At 40.1% G+C, this 8248-nt stretch overlaps 1 protein-coding gene across 1 annotated transcript; it reads right to left on the bottom strand.

The window, feature by feature from the left end:
• Positions 1-1566: 1566 nt before the first annotated feature.
• On the bottom strand, positions 1567-6819 carry LOC106806956 (isoaspartyl peptidase/L-asparaginase-like). Its single transcript, XM_014809141.1, has 7 exons — positions 6739-6819; positions 6323-6517; positions 5680-5822; positions 4493-4656; positions 3831-3982; positions 2744-2854; positions 1567-1929 (listed from the first exon to the last, which is right to left on the bottom strand). The coding sequence occupies exons 2-7, from the start codon at positions 6513-6515 to the stop codon at positions 1724-1726; spliced, it is 969 nt and encodes a 322-aa protein (XP_014664627.1). The 5' UTR covers positions 6516-6517; positions 6739-6819; the 3' UTR covers positions 1567-1723.
• Positions 6820-8248: the final 1429 nt, after the last annotated feature.

Here is an 8248-nt window from a genome sequence, read left to right on the forward strand (position 1 = left end):
ATAGTGGCGCGCGTGCACACGCGCTCGCACGACACACACACACACACACACACACGCACACATACACACACACACACACACACACACACACACACACACACACACAGGAACATCTATAGTCCCTATAGACAGAGCTCGGTAATAAATAAATCCTTAACATGATATATCAGTGAGATTTTAATTTATTTCAGACGTCCTTTCATCACGACATATAACATGAAAGCGTGACCAGCGTACCGCGGATATATATATGAAGTTTTAGGGTATGTATAACCACAATGTAAATTGCTATTATTAAGTTCCTCTGTCTGCTACCATAAACATCCAAACATCATACAAGTGCCAAGCACCTAGTATCAGTAAGTAAATGTGAAGCTCAACTGAGCCTGCACAGCTGTTTACTCTTCATAGATCACATACAAAACATCTCCCGCGCCATCTCACAGCCATGCACATTATATGTAGCACCCGTTGGAACACGTAATTAAGCAGCACACTGCATGAACGGCTTCATCATAACAGGAACTAATAATACCTTTAACATATCACCTACAAGAGCTATATAATAAGGTAATAATAACTCTTGATTAAAACCAGCCCTATAGACAGTGTCAGAAGTGAATAAAATCAATGTTTTTATTCATTCCAGGTACTGCTATAAACCAATTTGACCATTATAACGATTGCCACCTAATTCATACGCGCCTGAATTATTTATTCATTTCTGAATTGATATGCAATTTTAAACTTTAACTAAAGTATAGCTAGATTTTATTATGATATAAGCTGCATAACAATTAAATGTGTAACATTGTATATACGATCACATATATCACATATCACTTTATATGAATGTAAGTTGTGACATTTGCGTAATAAAACATAATCAACCCTTTGCAATAGCAAAATTTAAAACCATGATAATAGTGTCACTGACCCAAAATGTATAACAAATATTCACCCGGGTATATGCGTTAAATATATATTTTGTAAATATAAAATTTGCTCCAACCGTAACAATCCTGACTGTTGTGTCGATAAAAATCAGACAGAATGCTTTTTGGTTGAAAATCCAAATAGCATACGAACTGATTTCTTTATGACACTGGATCTTTTTCCTGCCCCCCCAGCACCCGCACGAAGATTATCACAAGACATGGACCACAAGACTCCATATGGCAGAAAGCAAAGAAAAAACAATATTACAATTTGCACGACTACGGTTTGCCTTTCTGCAGTTACTGGTCATATTTGAGATCATGGCATATAGCCATATAGTAAGAGTATTTTGATATTCGACAGTATTGCACTAATAACATTAAAGTAACAAAGAGCGATGTGCGCAAGCCATTCGAAGCTTATTCCAGCAGGTACATAATGTCTATACAAGATGACAGAAACGTCTATTCTATAAAAAAGTGCATAACAGTTGACACTATATAATTTGTTACTATACTGGAAATTTATATCATATGTGTATTGTAAATCATATCATATATCATGTATATATCATATATATATATCATCATATATATATCATATATCATCATATATATATCATATATGTATTGTGTATCATATCATATTGTAAATTATATATATTACGTATGTGGAATTGGTAAACTGGAAGCTATTGTGGAATTAGTGGTAGAGCGTCTGTTGTGAGTATCATTTTCACATTAATACCCCTATTATGTGATGACACAAGGAATGAGGTAGCTGTTTACTCTACCGCCACCTGGTGGATCGTATCAGGGACCAGCCCATGATGCATCACGTCATCCTTCACGTAAGCCCAGGCCATGAAATCAGTCGTAAAGTGCAGGCCAACGTTTCCCTTGTTGTCGAGAACAATGGCTCCACCGGCACCCTCCGTGCGTCTGTACATATAGTCAAGAGCTAACTCGGTAGCATCCTGAGCTGACATGCCTATTAAAGAAAATGAAGTTCAGTATTTTTATTCATCATGTATTTAAGGAAAGAGTGTGTAACCATTACCACTCACAAACTACATGCCTATTAAAGAAAATGAAGTTCAGTAAATTTTTATGTGTGTATTTAAGGAAGGGGTGTGTCCCTAATACCACGCACAACCTGACATGCCTATAAAGCAAATTGAAATGCAGTATTTTTATTCACCATGTTCATGTTCCGTGTGCTTGTTGGCACTTACAACCTAGCACGCTGGCCTGCTGAGTAGTAAGATATGGGTTCCCTCTCATTTTGAGCATACTATAACATTAATAGCTGATATGAAATTCACACACTCTTTGTAAAAACTTGATCAAGTTAGATCAAAGGTTTTGGAGTGGTGTAGTTCTAGAGTTCTAGGTTCTTAGAGCAGTGCAATCCAGATTTCGGCTTTCATACTACTGAGTTGAATCTATATAGGAAGTCAATAGATATATAGAACACAAGATGCTTGTGTTCTATATCTTTGCTTATTTAGACCTTTGACCCAGATATTGACTGACATCTGATGATGTCAGTAAGAAGAATTAGAGCTGATCAAATATGGTATTAGGTGATATCAGTCAATATAGCTGCCGATTACCAGGTAATGCTGCTGCATTTTACAATGCCTTGTCACACGGACCCAGGAGAGTGTGTAATTTCTTGGGCAGAAATCAAACCAATTTCATTACACGAGACCTTACGGCTAGGCATTGCTTTGAGTTATTGTCTGATCTATAGCAAAGGGCTTCGACTGTTTACACAGTAGTATATGCAGGTATATAATTACCGGTTTCCATATACATGATGATGCGGCTTGCAAGGTGAACTTTCATGATGCTCTCACCGTGTCCGGTGCATGACACCCCTCCTGTGTCACTGTCTCCATAACATCCTAACCCTACAGAGTCAAACAGATTCTGGAGTTTAAGTAGCCAGAAACTTCAAAGCATGGAAGGGTATTTGTCTGCCAAGCAGACAGCGGAACAAACTTTGAGAAGTGAATAAAATCAGGTTGTCACATAACCAAAATTACTTGATCATGCAGCCCTCATCAATTGATCAATAAACTAAAAAATCCATTGGTATTATTTTAGATGAAAATGACTAAATAATAAAGACTGCTACACAGTTTTGTTTAAAGATGGATTCCCACATAAATTTTTGTGACAAACCACTGTAAAAACGTAAGTAAATAACTCACTACACTTTATCTGAATGTTAGCTTTGAAAATAAAACTGTAAAAATATGTATCAAGCCTATATTCCCTCAACGAAAAAACAACTCGCAAAACGCGTTTCGCCGCGGTTCTGTATCATGGCGGCAAGAGTCGACGCAGGTCACGTTACCAGCACAGCTATATAGATGTCATATATTATAACACATGTGTTATATGATATCTATGAGCACGTGCAGCCTTCATAACCTTCAGTGCTTAGCAACACCGCATGGCAACAACGTGTCTAAACATCGCCGCAGTGCAGCAAATGTAACCGCTGTTTGAAACATTCGACCCGACACTTTCACTTTGTAGTCTAAAAGCTTCGAATGAACGTATTCCTGAGCTTCTTTTTTTTTTTTACCTATCACACATATATATAGGCAAGTACAAACGTCCAATGTTAAAATAATTCATTTTTGCCTGATTTTATGTTTGCCGCATGAAAGTTCGAGGGAAGCTACTTTCAAGCTTGCAAATAATTATTCAAATACATTCTTGGCTGTTCTTCGATAGCCAAATGAAGTCAAAATTTCAGAAATAACTTCAAATACGTATATAGGAAACATATAACATACTGAGAAATTTAGGAACAAATAGATAGGCAGGAAACCCAGGTAAGGCATACTCTTCTCACCAGCCACCAAATGTGATTACCTATCAAGGGACTGTCTCCCACACGGCCCACCATCTTGGCAGTAATTCCACCAGTAGATGTAGCAGCAGCAACGTTGCCATGGGGATCCACAGCTACAGCACCTACAGTATCGTGCTCGCCCTGAGCATGCTTCTTGTGCTTATTGATATTTCTAAAATATGAAATATAATTATAGGAATTCACATCGGAACTTGTTGGGAGAATGCATCAATGAAATACATAGTGGCTAAACGAAATCTACGCCTACACCGCAAACATATACGAGCACGCACACACGCACGTACGCATGCACTCGCACGCGCACGCACACGCATGCACGCACAGACTCGCACGCACACACGCACGCACGCACAGACTCGCACGCACAGTCACACACGCACGCCCGCACAGACTCGCACGCACACACGCACGTACGCATGCACTCGCACGCGCACGCACACGCACAGTCACACACGCACGCACGCACGCACGTACGCATGCACTCGCACGCGCACGCACACGCACGCACACGCACGCACACGCACGCACACACGCACGCACGCACGCACACGCACGCACGCACGCATGCACCCAATACTACAACCACAAGCAATCAATCTCACAAACAATTCCCAAAACATATTAAAGTCGTAGAAATTTGGTCACGTAAAAAGGAACTCACGTTGCTTTGAAGGCATGACCAACTCGATCATCGTAGTTTCCTTCACAAAATTTCAGCTTATTCGTGGATAATTCACTGACAAGTTCCTCTGTTGGAACAACGGGTATGCCAATTTTTTCAGCAAACTCATTCGCTCCCTCGCCGACCAACAGGCAGTGATGTGTCTGCAATCAAACAACGTACACAGGTCAATTAAGGAAAAACCACATCAGCAGGCAATATATATATATATATATATAATTTTAAGAGGTACATGCAGAGCTGGTACATGGGTTATATAGGTATAGATGTTTCCTCATCTTCCTTTGCTCTTAGCGCAGCTTTAATACTCCTCTATGTTGTACTCTTGTATATTTATACTGAAATATCTCTTATCTGCTTATAAATTGTGGGTGAACATTATGTAGCCTATTGTGTAGGTTACACAATTTACTTTAAATACCTGGCTGAAATATTTGCTGTCTGTTTCCCATTTAATTCATATTATACATCACCTGTGACAAATTGCCGATCAATGCCAAAAGCAACAACATATTTCAACAACAGCATTTATATTGAAACTCTCCCTGCGTTCTCCTGTATAACCAGCAAGCAGAGATAAATATGCTAGAAGTTTTACAGCTCCTGCTGTGCTTCTGTAGTTATTGATCAGGGCTAGGGCTCTGTGAAGTATTGATTGCAAACACAAAGTAGTCTACACACCCATAGCTGCTGTGTCAGTATATGAGGTTGACATAGCTAGGGTGGCTTCATATATATGTGCATGCCATTGAGAAGCAGTGCAAGAGTGTAATGTCCTGAGGTAGAATGTCCTACAGTAACGCATATTTAGTAGAAACACACTTCCACGTACATTATACCCGCGCGCGTAGGAAAACTAGTGACTCACTGTACCACCTAGATCAATACTGGCTAGATATATTATATATATGAGCAATCTACCAAGTAGGCTACGGCTAGGCTTTGTTCATTATACTTTTTAAGTTAAATAGTAGAGTGATTGACTAGCCACGAATACAATTCTTGGAAGATGGATCAGCTTGAGTCAGGAATACAGTACGTAGAAACAATATGCTGGTATAAACAAGGTTAATTGAGTCAGTCACAAACATGTATCACTATCACTTATTCTCTCCACTAACACCCCAATGAATGATGATAAATTCAATGCAATTACAAGAACATACATTTTCCATGACTTTCCTGGCAAGGGTAACTGGATTCTTAATGTTTTGAACGCATGCCACAGCACCAGAGTTGAGTGTTGTTCCATCCATAATCGCAGCATCCATCTCGATCTTACCAGCATCATTTAGGACAGACCCTGTGCCTACATTGAAAAGGTTTGTAATCAAACGGCTAGCATGAATCAAAATCACCATATATATATATATCAAGACTCTAAAAACGCATGAAATGTAATCCCAGCAGTTTAGAGTTATTCTTCTGGATATTAGCAGATCTCGGTGTAAACTATCTTATCATGTCCCATGCACTGCTAATAGCTGTATTGCTCAAAAATGAAACATAGGTTAGCTGCATAACGATATATGTACAGTCCGACCTCCTTTATTCGGCCAAGTCGATCGGGACCGGCACCCATACGGATATGGGATTTGACCGGATATGAGATTTATGCTCAAACACAGTATTTCTATGCAGTTCAGTAGGGTTTATGCATGTGATCACACACGTACGGTTGGTACATCGCGCGAGTTTTGAGCGAGATTTTTAGGTGGAAATGAATGAAAAACAGATAACATACACTGCGAGATCGCGGCCGGAAATTACCGGATAACAGATGTCCGGATAAAGAAGGTCGGACTGTACCTGCATCGAAGATGGGGTCATCTTCAAGGGCACGGACAGCTGCTTCCACAGCATCCATGGAATTTTCAGTCTCCTTTAGTCTTGCCCAGCCAGCGATGGCAGCTTGCTTTGCACCCTCTGCTCGTGCATCGCATTGGCCTGTTCCACCACTCCACGCTCCACCGTGTACGATCACAACTGGGGCTACAGACATGCCTGCGTAGTGACATTAATCATCGATTAATCGTGCATTAATCGCGTATATATTAATAGAATTATTATTATTATGTGCAACTAGGTGCTAGTATTGTGCCTTGCTTGATCATTCATTGGCGTACGTATGAATTAATATATTGCACTGTCTGTATCTAAGAACATCGTGCATTGAGCATCTGACTAAAGCAAAGGTAAAGGAAAAAGAAAGCAATCATACACACCTTTCCGTGAATTATGGATCAATGGACTCAACTCTGGGCCTAGTAGTAGTACTGCAGCCGACTGAAACGATCGACGCTCGCTTCTCCTTCACGTAGCTCGCGTTCTTAGTTACTGTCGTTCTCGACAAATGAAACGGGCGTTGCCACTATCTCCAACGCATGCGCGACATTATGCACGACTTTATTAGCTGAAAAGCTATTTTATTGCGGCTTGGCTGGTCAGTTCATGACGCACTGTTTTTATTTCACCTAATTACAGTGAATTTATTATGTTTAATCGGTATTGCTGGTTTATCATAGAGAGTTGATGAATCCTATCGTGCATGGCAACTTTAGATTTTATATCGAGTTTAATTCGATATTGGTATATTGCCAGGGGCGTAAATCCCGGGGGGGGGGATGCATCCCCCCGCTCTTGAAGGAGGGGGATGGCCTGTACAAATATCCACCCTAAGATTCAAAAAAAAGAAAAAAAAAAAGGAAGAAGAAGAAGAAGAAAAAAGAAAGAAATGTGATTGTTTCAATTTCAGCATAATGCATGAGAAATGAGTTTTTTTAAATGTATGTATAACTGTATAGCCTACACGTATACAGTATGTCACGATCATCTAGAGTACAGGGTCTCCAACCCTGTGAACTCCAAATGCGGGATGAAATTGATGGACGGGGGGGCGAAATTAACCTTGGCTGCCGCAGGCAGGTCCGCGTGCCGTATATGTAGGCATGCCATTGCTAGGGAGGTCAAAATTTTGAAATATTTAAGCCATTTTCCTGCCATCTGAGGCATACTGTGGGCCATATTCTCATGTCTGATGACACTATCTCAACCCTAGACTCAACCCTACAAGTTATGATTCAAAACACCTTTCATGACTTTTCAGAGAGCGTACACACAGTTAGGTTACTATAGTAATAATACATGTATTAAAACACAGGGAAGAATTGAAATTTCTCACAATTTCACGTGTTTTTGTATGTTTGCAACTATACTTTTTGGCTAATTGTGAGTCTGGAAACATTTTCTTGAAGAGTTCATTTGCATGGTCTGCCGCCCTCAAAGGCACATTGTGTTCAATTAAATAATCCGTAAATCTCACTTCTGCGTCAAGACAGACAATTCTCTATCTGCTGCAAAGAAGCTTGATATATTTGGTGTAGAATCCACTGCACCCGCATATCACTTATGCTTTTGAGAGACTATATGCCTCTGGCAGTCACTCCTTCCTCCGTGCCCAACTTGAAAGTCTGTCTTGCATACCATATTACCATGCAATAGCCATGATTAACACTGAGTTTTTACTTCACAAGTACAGGCCACATCTGTGTATATTCGTTCCTGAATTTCTGTAAAAGTCGGGTTTTTTGGATGGCAATGGCAATGTGGACGCCATTTTCCCCACGTGTTAATCTGATTAGCAGACAAACTACGCAACACCTTGCAGACAGCGCCTGTCTGACTAGGCTGTTCCATTTACCGTAGACATGCCAGATACAAAATGCATAGAAACAC

Source organism: Priapulus caudatus, unplaced genomic scaffold (assembly GCF_000485595.1).
Source record: "Priapulus caudatus unplaced genomic scaffold, Priapulus_caudatus-5.0.1 Scaffold187, whole genome shotgun sequence".
Taxonomy (NCBI): domain Eukaryota; kingdom Metazoa; phylum Priapulida; class Priapulimorpha; order Priapulimorphida; family Priapulidae; genus Priapulus; species Priapulus caudatus.